We start from the raw sequence: 15,290 nt of genomic DNA, 5'->3' as shown, positions 1-15,290 counted from the left end.
TTCGAGGAAACCCCCTCTCTAACTGGGAAATTGACCTGGACAGAAGGGAAGCATTTGAGGCTGTCAGAAGACGGGGAAGTGGCCAATCTGTGGCAGACAGGACAGAGGGAGAAATACACAGATGGTCCGTACCGTGGCCCTACATGCCCTGGATGGGGACGAGCATTCACAGGTGTGCAAGGGGGCGGGGAGCTGGTGCATGGGGATTAGAGAACAGGCCCAGAGCTAGAACTGCTGTTGGCTGTGGGGAGACGGACCAAGGGGACAGGAGGGAGGAAATCCACAGCAGGGAATGCTACAGAGGAAGACTGGACTGCCATGGAAGCAGAGCACTACTGCTGAGTCACACGCAGGGGGAGGAGCCGCTATTGTAATCTCTATCTCCCCACGTGCCCGGCACCTGCCGATGACCATAAAAGAAGCCCCCTCAGGGCTGGCTCTCATGTGCCAGCTGCTGAGCAATAAAAAAAAAGCTCTGTCAGAGGTGGCCCTAATGTGCCGGCTACAGGGCAATAAAAAAAAAAAAAAAAAAAAAGCCCTTTCAGGGTTGGCCCTCATGCACCTGCTGCCAGGCATCAGAAAAACCCCAGCCAGGGCTGGCCCTCACGTGCCTTATGCCGAACACCAGAAAAGGCCCTCACTAGGGCCATATCTCTCGCGGCCGTGGCTGCTGGCTTCCCTGCGCATTTGGCGCTGCCAGGGCTCCCAGGATCCAAGCAGTCATACCACCTCTGCGCCCTGTCCTCACTGGGGCAGACCCAAGAGCTCCAAGGCAGCCTCAGGACCAGACTCCTGTGGGGGGACCTCACGCAGATGTGGGGATAAAACCAAAGCCGAACCCCAGGGACGGGGTGACTAAGGAAGAAGATTGAAAATCTTTCCATCAGCTGTACAAGCTGCTGATTAAATCCCCACGGTCAGCTAGGTAGACCCTGTGTCTACGGAATATCTGAGTAGACAATGAGTGTTCCCACAAATGAAAACAGTCTAGCTCTGGCAGCTGTGGACTTTGGGGGCAGCACACGCAGGAACTGGGCCAGATCAGAGTCTGAGGGGTCACCACAGGGCCCACAGCAGGTCCAGAGACCAGCCCAGAGGCAGAGGAGGGCATCCTGGGGAGGCGGAGGAGGGCTGTGGCTCACGGCGTGTGCAAGGACACTTACAGTGTAGACCCCAGGGAAACATAATTATTACTATTAATTTTATTATGTTTTGATTCATTCTGTTGTTGGTTCTATATATATATATATATATATATATAGGTTTCTTTCTTTGTCATTCCAGTTTTTTTGTTTTTTTTAAGTCTTTTGGGATCTCTGCATTTTATAACATTTTTATTTTTTATACATTTCTATTTTTACTTTGCTTTTCTGTTGTTCTGTGTTCTTTTCCCTTATTTTTTTCTTCCTATTTTTTTTACATATAAATATATATATCTATGTGTATATATATATTTGTTTCCATTTCTACTTTGCCTTTCTGCTGTCCTGTGTTTTTTCCCTTTTTATGTTATTTTATTCTTCTTATTTTAAAATCATTTTTATTGGTTGTTCTGCTTCCTTGCTTTGTTCTTCAGCTGGCACACTGCTTTTCTTTTCTTAGGTTGTGTGTTTTTGTTAGTTTCAATCCTAATTGTTTGATTTCACTTTTGAGTTCTACTATTTGTCTAGTCCTTCTTTTACTTTTTCTTTTATTTGGCTCTGTTTTTGTTTCTTTTATGTGTGTGTGTTTCCTTGTTTCTGGTTTTGTTTGTTTGATTTACCATTTCTTCAGGGTTTTGACTTTTTTTCCTTTAATATGCTTTCTTTTTCTATTTTTTGGAGTTCTGGCTTCTACGTTGCTTTGCTGTTGTTCTGTGTTCTTTCCCCTTTTTCTCTTTTTCTTTTTTTATAACATTTCTGGCAGTTTGTTTTGTTTCTTTGCTTCATTCTCCAGTTGGCACTCTGCTTTGGTTTTGTTTTTTGGTTTTGGGTTTTTGTCAGCTTTTTTCTTAATTGTTTGATTTTGTTCTTGGGTTCCTTTGTTTCTCTGGTTGTTCTCTTGCTTTTTGTTTTACTTGGTTCTGTTTTTGCTTCTTTTGTGTGAGTGCGTGTTTCCTTGTTTCTGTTTCTGTTTGTTTGATTTTACTTTTTACCATTTGTCAGGGGTTTTGTTAGCCTTTTTTTTTTAATCCCCTTTATTGCCGGGACAAGTGACTTGCGGGGTCTTGGTCCCTTGACCACAAGTCGGGTCTGAGGCTCTGGAGTGGGCGCACCAAGTCCAGGATGCTGGACCACTAGAGAATCCCCGGCCCCAGAGAAGATTAATCGCCGAGAGCTCTCATGGAGGCCTCTATCTGAATCCAAGACCTGGCTCCACCCACCTGCCAGCAGCTCCCAGTGCCAGACGCCTCACACCAAACAACAAACAATTCAGGAACACAAACCCACCCATCAGCACACAGAATTCCTAATATCATACTAAGTGCACAGACACCCCAAAACACATCACCTGACATGACCCTGCTCATCAGAGGGAAAACACTCAGCTCCACCGACGAGAACGCAGGCACCGGTACCTCCCATCAGGAAGCCTACACAAGACACTGGACCAACCCCACCACTGGGGGCAGAGAACAGAAGCAAAAGGAACTAAAACCCTGCACGCTAGGGAAAGGACACCTCAAGTAGTGTAAATTAGACAAAATGAGAAGACAGAGAAATATCCTACATGCAAAAGAGCAAGATAAAAACCCGTAAGACAGAATAAATGAAGAAGAGATAGGCAAACTACCTGAAAAAGAATTCAGAGTAATGATAGTAAGAATGATCCAAAATCTTGGAAATGGAATAGAGAAAAGACAAGAAACGTTTAACAAGAAACTAGAAGAACGAAGAGCAAACAAACAGTAATGAACAACACAATAACTGAAATTAAAAATACTCTAAAAGGAATCAGTAGCAGAATAACTGAGGCAGAAGAACGGATAAGTGAGCTGGAAGATCGAATGGTGGAGATAACTGTTGCAGAGCAGAATAAAATAAAAGAATCAAAAGAATGGAGGACAGTATCAGAGACCTCTGGGACAGCATTACGTGCACCAACATTCAAATTATAGGCGTCCCAGAAGAAGAAGAAAAAAAGAAAGGGTCTGAGAAAATATATGAAGGGATTATAGTTGAAAACTTCCCCAACATGGGAAAGGAAATAGTCAATCAAGTCCAGGAAGTGCAGAGAGCCCCATACAGGATAAATCCAAGGAGAAACACTCCGAGACACATATTAATCAAACTAACAAAGAGTAAACACAAAGAAAAAATATTAAAAGTGGCAAGGGAAAAGCAACAAATACCATACAAGGGAATCCCCATAAGGTTAACAGTTGATCTTTCAGCAGAAATTCTACAGGCCAGAAGGGAGTGCAAGATATATTTAAAGTAATGAAAGGGGAAATCCTACAACCAAGATTACTCTGCCCAGCAAGGATCTCATTCATATTCTATGGAGAAATTAAAACTTTTACAGACAAGCAAAAGTTAAGAGAATTCAGCACCACCATATCAGCTTTACAAGAAATGCTAAAGGAACTTCTCTAGGCAGGAAACACAAGAGAAGGAAAGGACTTACAAAAACAAATGCAAAACAATTAAGAAAATGGTAATAGGAACATACATATCAATAATTACCTTAAATGTAAATGGATGAAGTGCCCCAACCAAAATACACAGACTGGCTGAATGGATACAAAACCAAGACCCGTATATATGCTGCCTAAAAGAGACCCACTTCAGACCGAGTGACACATACAGACTGAAAGTGAGGGGATGGAAAAAGATATTCCATGCAAACGGAAATCAAAAGAAAGTTGGAGTAGCAATACTCAGACAAAATAGACTTAGAAATAAAGACTATGACAAGAGACAAGGATATATAATGATCAAGGGATCAATCCAAGAAGAAGATATAACAATAGTAAATATCTATGAACCCAACAGAGGAGCACCTCAATACATAAGGAAAAGCACCTCAATACTTAAGGAAAATGCTAACAGCCATAAAAGGGGAAATCGACAGTAACACAATCATAGTAGGGGACTTTAACACTGTACTTTCACCAATGGACAGATCATCCAAACAGAAAATAAATAAGGAAACACAAGCTTTAAATGACACATTAGACTAGATGGACTTAATTGATATCTATGGGACATTCCATCCAAAAACAACAGAATACACTTTCTTTTCAAGTGCACATGGAACATTCTCCAGGATAGATCATATCCTGGGTGAAAAATCAAGCCTTGGTAAATTTAAGAAAACTGAAATCGTATCAAGTATCTTTTCCAACCACAACACTATGAGACTAGATATCAGTTACAGGAAAAGAAAACTGTAAAAACTACAAACACATGGAAGCTAAACAATACGCTATTAAACAACCAAGAGATCACTGAAAAAATCAAAGAGGAAATCAAAAAATACCTAGAAACAAGTGACAATGAAAATACAATGACCCAAAACCTATAACCTATAGGATGTAGCAAAAGCAGTTCTAAGAGGGAAGTTTATAGCAATACAATCCTACCTCAAGAAATAAGAAACATCTCAAATAAACAACCTAACCTTACACCTAATGCAATTAGAGAAAGAAGGACAAAAAGAAAAAAGCTCAAAGTTAGAAGAAGGAAAGAAATCATAAAGACGAGATGAGAAATTAATGAAAAAGAAGTGAAGGAAAAAATAGCAAAGATCAATAAACTAAAAGCTGGTTCTTTGAGAAGATAAACAAAATTGACAAACCATTAGCCAGACTCATCAGGAAAAAAAGGGAGAAGACTCAAAATCAACAGAATTAGAAATGAAAAAGGAGAAGTAACAACTTACACCACAGAAATAGAAAGGATCACGAGAGACTACTACAAACAACTCTATGCCAATAAAACGGAAAACCTGGAAGAACTGGACAAATTCTTAGAAAAGTACAACCTTCCAAGGCTGAACCAGGAAGAAATAGAAACAAGAAGAGATGAATCACAAGCACTGAAATTGAAACTGTGGTTAAAAATCTTCCAACAAACAAAAGCCCAGGGCCTGATGGCTTCACAGGCGAACTCTGTCAAATATTTAGAGAAGAGCTAACACCGATCCTTCTCAAACTCTTCCAAAATATAACAGAGGGAGGAACACTCCCAAAATCATTCTACGAGGCCACCATCACCTTGACATGAAAACCAGACAAAGATGTCACACAAAAAAGAAAACTATAGGCCAATATCACTGATGAACATAGATGCAAAAATCCTCAACAAATACTAGCAAAAGAATCCAAGAGTACATTAAAAGGATCATACACCATGATCAAGTGTGGTTTATCCCAAGAATGCAAGGATTCTTCAATATATGCAAATCAGTCAGTGTGATACACCACATTAAAAAACCGAAGGATAAAAACCATACGATAATCTCAATAGATGCAGAAAAAGCTTTTACCAAACTTCAATACCCATTTATGATAAAAACCCTCCAGAAAGTAGGCATAGAGGGAACTTACTAATCGTAATAAAAGCATGTAAGACAAACCCACAGCCAACATCATTCTCATTGGTGAAAAACTGAAAGCATTTCCTCTAAGATCAGGAACAAGACAATGGTGCCCAGTCTCACCACTATTATTCAACATAATTTTGGAAGTTTTAGCCACAGCAATCAGAGAAGAAAAAGAAATTAAAGGAATCCAAATTGGAAAAGAAGAAGTAAAACTGTCACTGTTTGCAGATGACATGATACTACACATAGAAAATCCTAAAGATGCCACCAGAAAACTACTAGACCTAATCAATGAATTTGGTAAAATAGCAAGATACAAAAGTAATGCATAGAAATCTCTTGCATTCCTATACACTAACAATGGAAAATCGGAAAGAGAAATCAAGGAAACACTCCCATTTACCACTGCAACAAAATGAGTAAAATACCTAGGAATAAACCTACCTAAGGAGGCAAAAGACCTGTATGCAGAAAACTTTAAGAAAGTGATGAAAGAAATCAAAGACGATATAAACAGATGGAAAGATATACCATGTTCTTGGATTGGAAGAATCAACATTGTGAAAATGAATACTACCCAAAGCAATCTACAGATTCAATGCAATCCCTATCAAATTAGCAATGGCATTTTTCACAGAACTAAAACAAAAAATTTCCCAATTTGTATGGAAACACAAAAGACCCCGAATAGCCAAAGCAATCTTGAGAAAGAAAAACAGAGCTGGAGGAATCAGGCTCCCTGACTTCAGACTATACTACAAAGCAACAGTAATCAAGAAAGTATGGTAACGGCACAAAAACAGAAACACAGATGAATGGAACATGATAGAAAGCCCAGAGATAAAGCCATGCGCATAAGGTCACCTTATCTTTGACAAAGGAGGCAAGAATATACAATGGAGAAAAGACAGCCTCTTCAATAAGTGGAGTTGGGAAAACTGGACAGCTACATGTACAAGAATGAAATTAGAACACTTCCTAACACCATACACAAAAATAAACTCAAAGTGGATTAAACACCTAAATGTAAGGCCAGACACTATCAAACTCTTAGAGGATAACACAGGCAGAACACCCTATGACATAAATCACAGCAAGATCCTTTTTGACGCACCTTCTAGAGTAATGGAAATAAAATAAAAAATAAACAAATGGGACCTAATGAAACTTAAAAGCTTTTGGACAGCAAAGGAAACCATAAAAAAGATGAAAAGACGACCCTTAGAATGGGAGAATATATTTGCAAATGAAGCAACTGACAGAGGATTAATCTCCAAAATATACAAGCAGCTCATGTAGCTCAATATCAAAAAACAAACCACCCAATCCAAAAATGGGCAGAAGACCTAAACAGACATTTCTCCAAAGAAGATATACAGATTGCCAGCAAACACATGAAAGAATGCTCAACATCACTAATCATTAGAGAAATGCAAATCAAAACTACTATGAGGTATCACCTCACACCGGTCAGAATGGTCATCATCAAAAAATCTACAAACAATAAATGCCGGAGAGGGTGTGGAGAAAAGGGAACCCTCCTGCACTGTTGGTTGTAATGTAAATTGATACACCCACTATGGAGAATAGTATGGAGGTTCCTTAAAAAACGAAAAATAGAACAATCCCACTACTGGGCATATACCTTGAGAAAACCATAATTCAAACAGATGCATATACCACAATGTTCATTGAAGCACTATTTACAATTTTTAGGACATGGAAACAACATAAATGTACATCGACAGATGAATGGATAAAGAAGATGGTGCACATACATACAATGGAATAATACTCAGCCATAAAAGGAACGAAATTGAATTATTTGTAATGAGGTGGATGGACCTAGAGTCTGTCACACAGAGTGAAGTAAGTCAGAAAGAGAAAAACAAATACCACATGCTAACACATATATGGAATCTAAAACACGGTACTGATGAACCTAGTGGCAGGGCAGGAATAAAAATGCAGACGTAGAGAACGGACTTGAGCACACAGTGGAGGAAGGGTAAGCTGGGACAAAGTGAGAGAGTGGGATGGACATATATATACTACCAGATGTAAAACCGATAGGTAGTGGGAAGAAGCCGCATGACACAGGGATATGAGCTCCGTGCTTTGTGACCACCCAGAGGGGTGAGATAGGGAGTGTGGGAGGGAACCTCAAGAGGGAGGGGATATGGGGATATATGTATATGTATAGCTGATTCACTTTGTTGTACAACAGAAACTAACACAACATTGTAAAGCAATTATACTCCAATAAAGATATTAAAAAAATAAAATTTATTTTATTCACGTACAATTGATTTACAGTGTTGTGTTAATTTCTGTACGGCAAGGTGATTCAGTTACACATATATATATAAACATGCATTCTTTTTCATATTCTTTTCCATTATGGTTTATCACAGGATACTGAATACAGTTCTCTGTGCTATACAGTAGGACCTTGTTGTTTATCCATTCTATATATAATAGTTTGCAACTGCTAATCTCAAACTCCCAATCCATTCCTCCCTAGGCTGGTTTTGAATAACATAGTGATATTCATCAAGAACATAATATTAAAAGTAAATTTGTGTCGCTTCTTTTCCGCACCTTCTTGGGACCTGTTTGTGGAGCAGGAATTCAGGAAATCTGTTTTCCATCACCCTGACAACCATCCTTCTCTGCTCCTACCACACCAGGGGCCAAGGGATTAAGGTACACAAATATGGTTGTTTCAAAAATACACTGATGGAAAATAGTTTTGTTTTTCTAAAATCTTGCTGTATGACATTCAAAATTCAAAATAATTTTGAAGCATTATGGTTAATTCACCTGCAATCTTGCAAAAGAGCATTTTGTTAAAGTGTATAAATCTATGTAGGGGGTCTGTGACCAGCTGTGATTACGATCTGTCAAAAGCAGCCCTCTATCTTCTCACAGTAATTGCTAACTTATGCAAAGGATTCTATACAAACACAAATAGTAAATTTTAAAAAATCAAATAAAGTAAAATGAAATTCATATGAAAATCAGATGATGCATGAGTGTGTGTGTATGTGGGGTATGTCTATATGTGATAGATTTCTTTTTATTATCTGTTTAAGTAGACAATAGTGAGATTTGGGAGCAAAGAGAGTTCATTTACTATTGAGCAAAGAATTTTACAGAACAAGATATGACACTGTGACTAGAGGACATTACTTTAGAAAATAAAATATGTTTGTAAATTAAAATTGCGAGGCTTCATGGCATTTAGAGATATCATCTATTGCATCCAAATGATGCTGGAGGCAAGAGTTGTTGCCTGAAGTGTAAAGATCTCTGTGAAAGGAAAAAAAAATGGTGCTTCTCATTTACTCAGTGAGGGTTTAAGAAACATTTGCTGCCAAAGGTGTTTTAAAAATACTTTTAGCTTGATTAAATAAAATGTCCTTCACAGAGTTGTCTCAGTGACAATTAGATGAACTAAAAGCATTGTGCACCGCAATCATCAACAAAACTAACAATTTAAGTTTACGGTTATAGGGAAATGAATTGTAATAACAACTCCTTCCTACTATTAAATCCAGTTAATTCAACCTCAAGACAAAGCCATGAGTTCTCAAAACTCACAACCACCTCGGTTTCCCTTGAGAAGGCTTTCCCACTTTTCGTGGTGATTATATTAAAAATGATAAAAGTGTGAGAACCTTTGGGGAAACAGGGGTGATTACTGGCCCTTTGCTGAAAAGGAACCATCAGCGGTTCCCTAAATTGACCTCTCTTCTGCCCCATATGTGACATAACGCACTTAAGTCACTCCTGTGTAGAGCAGCTGAAGTTTTTCATTCATAGTTCTTACATTAATCATTGCATTCAGATAAATGGGGGGGAAATCATGTAAGGAAAGGCAGGAGCCTTGGAGTAGGAGGATAGAAAAGACCATATGCAGGCACTGCTGCACAAATATTAACTCACTTAACCCTCGATACTTCTCTGGAAGGAAAGTTACTATTATCATCCCCAGTTTTGCATTTGAGGAAACAGACACACAGAGAGTCTAATTAATTTGCCTAAGGTTTCAAAACTAGAAAAGAATAGAACTGAGATTCAAACCCAACTCCAAAGTGCATAATCTTACTTATTTTGCTTCACTATTGCTGAGGAAATTAAGTAAAAATGGCATGCACTTACAGGCAAGGTGGTAGGTTAGGGTTAGGGTCAGGATTGCAGAAACCAACTGCAGAAAACAAGATCTCTCGAGCTCTTATTTCTTCACATTACTGCAGGAAGTTTCAGGATTCTATAGACACTAGGGAAGAACTACATTTTTAGATACTGGCTGACGGTCCCTTGTGCCTAGTTTAAGAAAAGGTGGGCTTACCATAGTCCTTGCTTAAAAATGATTACGTCCCAGTTCTATATGCAAACAGAACATTTATTGCAAGTAGGTAAGACAACTCATGGCAAAAGGCATCTTTGCTAGATCTTTCAGCATGTGAACTAATAACTGAAATGCCCTTTGAGGACTGCTATAAATATTCAGGAATTAACACTCTAAGTGATGTCAAATGCCACTAAGTAATAGACCAGAGTTTTCAACTGTTTTGGAAGGACTACAGCGGTTGAAAACCCTCCTTACAGCACCCCTTAGCTCAACTTCACCTCTATTTTTATATGTCTTACATGGTGTACTTCTGCACAAGCTTTTTTGTTCTTTGAAGAAATAGCTCTACTGCTTAAAATTATTTTTCTTACAATTGCCCTTACCTAGTATTCAATATTTTGTTTATCATTCACTTATTTGATCATTAGGCATTGGGAAACAAAGCGAAATATCACATAGCCCTTCCCTCAAGGAACTTGCAATTTTAGGGAAACTGATCCAGTTTGAGGGTCAAACTGGAAGTGAAATGAATTACTGATCTATGCACTTTTTTAAGGCAGTACAATCATAGTCACTAGGCCAAGACTCTTTCAGGGTCACAAATTTTAACCCTGTGCTCATCATTGACAAAGGCATCCCAATGGGAGCTACTAGATCCTATTAGTCTGGGAGAACTAAGAAAGGAAGATTTATATTTACTCAAAAGTGGGGCCAATACAAGAAGCAGAACACAGTTATTTTTCTGTAAACGTGTAAAAATGGTTCCATTTCTTACCTCTAGAGCCTTCAATCTTTCTAACAGCAATTTGGTCTTTTCTTTCCCCTCATCTGCACTGCTGCCTTCACTCCTTGAATCCTCATCTACCACCATGTGACGGTCTTCCAAAGCTTCCTTGTGTTTTCTCTCTTCCTCTGACAGTTTTTCCTGAAGCAAGAAAGAATTGTTGTTTTCAATAATCTCCACTGAAAAATAAGCAAGAGTTTAAGGTTGAGAAGTTTGGAACCTCCCTACTCTTTCTGCATTCTTTCCGGGGCTGAGGTAGAGAAGGTTTTGCTAAACAAATTCTGAGTGGGGCTTATATTAGTAAACACAGTAGATAATTTTAATGAATCTTGGTGGGACAAGTCATTGAGTCACCACCACTGAATGCACATGTCCTCTGCTCTGTTGGAGAAGTGACCGAGCCCATAAAAACGGTAGGTGGAGTCATGTGGTTAATCCATTTTTATATGCAGCATGAAATTCAGCTGTGCTCTAAACTGGGGAAAAATAAGTCAACCTTGATACCTTGACTTGTGAACAGCTTAGCTCCTATAATAAGATCATCAAAGTCACTGGACATGCAACCATTCAATTAAGGGAAAAGAAAATATCACAAAATATTGAAATGATAATGATTTCAGAATTCTAAGCTGAAACCATTTAGCTCCTTTGGCTCACTAATAACATGGCTCTTAAGGGCCCTACAGTCCCCTTTCTAACACTCCAGGATTTGTACTATAGCCTTGAGGCAGACGTAAAATGTCATCCTGTCTTCCCTCCCTGCTTGCTGGAGGTTCCTCACTCAACCTTGTCTCTGGCAGCTCTTTGGAAGTTGAGAAGTATTAATCTGAGCCTCACAATTGGCTCTTGTTTTCAAGGGAAAAAGAAATGTCAAGAGCCTATCACATGAAAATAAAATTTCATCCACTTTTGTACATACATCAAGATACCGTGCCACAGAATCAGGTGACATCATTCCATCACACTTTTGAATTCTAACCACAATGCTGCAGAAATCTTTGTATTAAAAACAGCTGGTTGGCAACCACGTGGGCTAAACTGGATTATCAACGGTGAGAGGCTTCTTTATATTTACCATTAAACTAAGATCATTTGCAGATACAGAAGCACGAAAAATACGATTCTTAACCTTTAAGCACTTAAAAAATCTACTGAGAAAAGAATAGTGTAAGTGGGAAAAAAAAACCAGGTTTTCAAACTGTGTTCACAAAAGTACTTTGGAAGTCCTGAAATTATTTAACTTGTTTTTTGAAAATAAGATATGAAGTAAAAATGTCAATGTATATGTACATGTATATAAGTATACATGTGTATGTATAGATATATAAAACACTGGAGACTACATAGAAACTTGACCCATGTTAATCTGTACAGACAAACAGGTGTTAATCTGTTTCCTACAGATTTCAAGATAAGTTTCCATTTCTTTATAAGAATGTGCAACTGACTAGGCAGGTGATAGCTCTTTATGAAATCAGGCCTGGGCAAGTCCACATACAATGTACAGGTGTGTTCACTTCTGCAGCAGGTGTAAGTTCAGCCCAGATTCAGGCTCAGCAAGTTTAATGTGCAGATCCTCAGGCTGGGACAAATATCCAGGTTATGACTGTATTTTCACAGCTTTGATTCTTTAAGGTTTGTTCACTCAGCAGACTTTCATTTCCATGGTAAGAAACTTGAAATTGGCAGAGTTACCAACACAATTTTGAAATAAAGAGGTCCTTCTACTTCTCTTTCAAGATTTGGGATCACTGTAATTAAACACTAACTTGAGACTGTAAAGCAAGCTTTTAAAAAATATCACCTAGGGAGGGACCTTCAAGATGGCAGAGGAGTAAGACACGGAGATCACCTTCCTCCCCACAAATACATCAAAATACATCTGCAAGTGGAACAACTCCTACAGAACACCTACTGAACGCTGGCATAAGACCTCAGACCTCCCAAAAGGCAAGAAACTCCCAACGTACCTGGGTAGGGCAAAAGAAAAAAGAATAAACAGAGACAAAAGAATAGGGACGGGACCTGCACCAGTGGGAGGGAGCTGTGAAGGAGGAAAGGTTTCCACACACTAGGAAGCCCCTTCGCAGGCGGAGACTGTGGGTGGTGGGGAAGCTTCGGAGCCGGAGAGCGCAGCCACAGGGGTGCAGAGGGCAGAGTGGAGAGATTCCCGCACAGAGGATCGGTGACGACCGGCACTCACCAGCCCGAGAGGCTTGTCTGCTCACTGGCCAGGGCAGGCGGGGCTGAGGCTCGTGCTTCGGTCGGAACGCAGGGACTGGGGTTGGCTGCGTGAACACAGCCTGAAAGGGGCTAGTGAGGCACGGCTAGCCGGGAGGGAGTCCGGGAAAAAGTCTGGAGCTGCCAAAGAGGCAAAAGACCATTGTTTCGGGGTGTGTGAGGAGAGGGGATTCAGAGCACCGCCTAAATGAGCTCCAGAGACAGGCTCAAGTCGCAGCTATCAGCACGGACACCACAGACAGGCATGACACGCTAAGGCTGCTTCTGCAGCCACCAAGAAGCCTGTGTGCAAGCACAGGTCACTCTCCACACCTCCCCTCACTGTAGCCTGTGCAGCCTGCCACTGCCAGGGTCCCGTGATCCAGGAACAACTTCCCCGGGAGACCACACGGCACCTCAGGCTGGTGCAACATGACGCCGGCCTCTGCCGCCGCAGGCTCGCCCTGCAACCACACCCCTCTCTCCCCGCGGTCTGAGTGAGCCAGAACCCCCGAATCAGCGGCTCCTTTAACCCCCTCCTGTCTGGGCGAAGAACAGACGCCCTCAGGCGACCTACATGCAGAGCCGGAGCCAAATCCAATGCTGAATCCCAGGAGCTGTGTGAACAAAGAAGAGAAAGGGAAATCTCTCCCAGCAGCCTCAGGAGCAGCGGATTAAATCTCCACAATCAACTTGATGTACCTGCATCTTTGGAATACCTGAATGGACAACGAATCATCCCAAAATTGAGGCGGTGGACTTTAGGAGCAACTATAGACTTGGGGTTTGCTTTCTGCATCTAATTTGTTTCTGGTTTTATGTTTATCTTAGTTTAGTATTTAAAGCTTATTATCATTGGTAGATTTGTTTATTGATTTGGTTGCTCTATTCCTTTTTTAAAATATATATATTTTTCCTTTTTCTCTTTTCCTGAGTGTGTATGTGTATGCTTCTTTCTGTGATGCCGTCTGTATAGCTTTGCTTTTACAATTTGTCCTAGGCTTCTGTCTGTCCAGTTTTTTTTTTTGTTTGTTTGTTTTTGTATAGTTTTTAGTGCTTGTTATTATTGCTGGATTTGTTTTTAGGTCTGGCTGCTCTCTTCTTTCTTTTTCTTATTAACTTTTTAAATTTTTAAAAATATATTTTTAAATTTTTTATTTTAATAACTATTTTCTGTTCCTTCTTCCTCCCTCCCACCTTCCCTCCCTCCCTCCATCCCTCCCTCTCTCTCTCTCTCCCTCTCTCTCTCTCTCTCTCTTTCTCTCTTTCTTTCTTTCTCCCTTTTCTTCTGAACCATGTGGCTGACAGGGTCGCGGTGTTCCGGCCGGGTGTCAGGCCTGTGCCTCTGAGGTGGGGGAACCGAGTTCAGGACATTGGTCCACCAGAGACCTCCCGGCTCTAAGTAATATCAAATGCCGAAAGCTCTCCCAGAGATCTCCATCTCAACGCTAAGACCCAGCTCCACTCAATGATCAGCAAGCTACAGTGCTAGACAGCCTAGCCAAACAACTAGCAAAACAGGAACACAACCCCACCCATTAGCAGAGAGGCTGCCTAAAATCATAATAAGGTCACAGACGCACCCAAACACAAAACCGGATGCAGTCCTGCCCACGAGAAAGACAAGATCCAGCCTCATCCACCAGAACACAGGCACTAGTCCCCCCAACCAGGAAACTTACACAACTCACTGAAACAACCTTAGCCACTGTGGGCAGACACCAAAAAACAACGGGAACTATGAACCTGCAGCCTGTGAAAAGGAGACCCCAAACACATTAAGTTAAGCAAAATGAGAAAATGGAGAAATACACAGCAGATTAAGGATCAAGGTAAAAACACACCAGACCAAACAAATGAAGAGGGAATTGGCAGTCTACCTAAAAAGAACTCAGAGTTATTTTAGTAAAGATGATTCAAAATCTTGGAGATAGAATGGAGAAAATTCAAGAAGCATTTAACAAGGACCTAGAAGAACTAAAGAGCAAACAAACAATGATGAACAACACAATAAATGAAATATAAAATTCTCTAGAAGGAATCAATAGCAGAATAACTAAGGCAGAAGAACACCTAAGTGACCTGGAAGATAAAATAATGGAAATAACTACGGCAGAGCAGAATAAAGAAAAAAGAATGAAAAGAATTGAGGACAGTCTCAGAGACCTCTGGGACAACATTAAATGCACCAACATTCAAATTACAGGGGTCGCAGAAGAAGAAGAAAAAAAGAAAGGGTCTGAGAAAATATTTGAAGAGATTATAGTTGAAAACTTCCCTAATATGGGAAAGGAAATAGTTAATCAAGTCCAAGAAGCACAGAGAGTCCCATACAGGATAAATCCAAGGAGAAACACGTCAAGATACATAGTAATCAAACTATCAAAAATTAAATACAAAGAA

General features: G+C 40.1%; 1 protein-coding gene across 8 annotated transcripts in view; it reads right to left on the bottom strand.

Moving 5' to 3' along the window:
* The window catches only part of NCKAP5 (NCK associated protein 5), a 1,063,199-nt gene that overhangs the window by 282,664 nt on the left and 765,245 nt on the right, over nt 1–15,290 (bottom strand). For 7 of the 8 annotated variants that reach the window (XM_033860244.2, XM_033860243.2, XM_033860246.2 and 4 more), the window contains one exon: nt 10,659–10,808. In XM_033860244.2, coding sequence (XP_033716135.1) covers nt 10,659–10,808 — 150 coding nt within the window. Of the gene's footprint in view, nt 1–10,658; nt 10,809–12,692; nt 13,906–15,290 lie in introns of those variants that run through there. The other variant, XM_073807771.1, reaches the window with a different exon arrangement.

Source organism: Tursiops truncatus, chromosome 7, assembly GCF_011762595.2.
Source record: "Tursiops truncatus isolate mTurTru1 chromosome 7, mTurTru1.mat.Y, whole genome shotgun sequence".
Classification (NCBI taxonomy): domain Eukaryota; kingdom Metazoa; phylum Chordata; class Mammalia; order Artiodactyla; family Delphinidae; genus Tursiops; species Tursiops truncatus.
The sequence above is the reverse complement of the archived record's forward strand: the minus strand, read 5'-3'. Positions and strand labels throughout refer to the sequence as shown.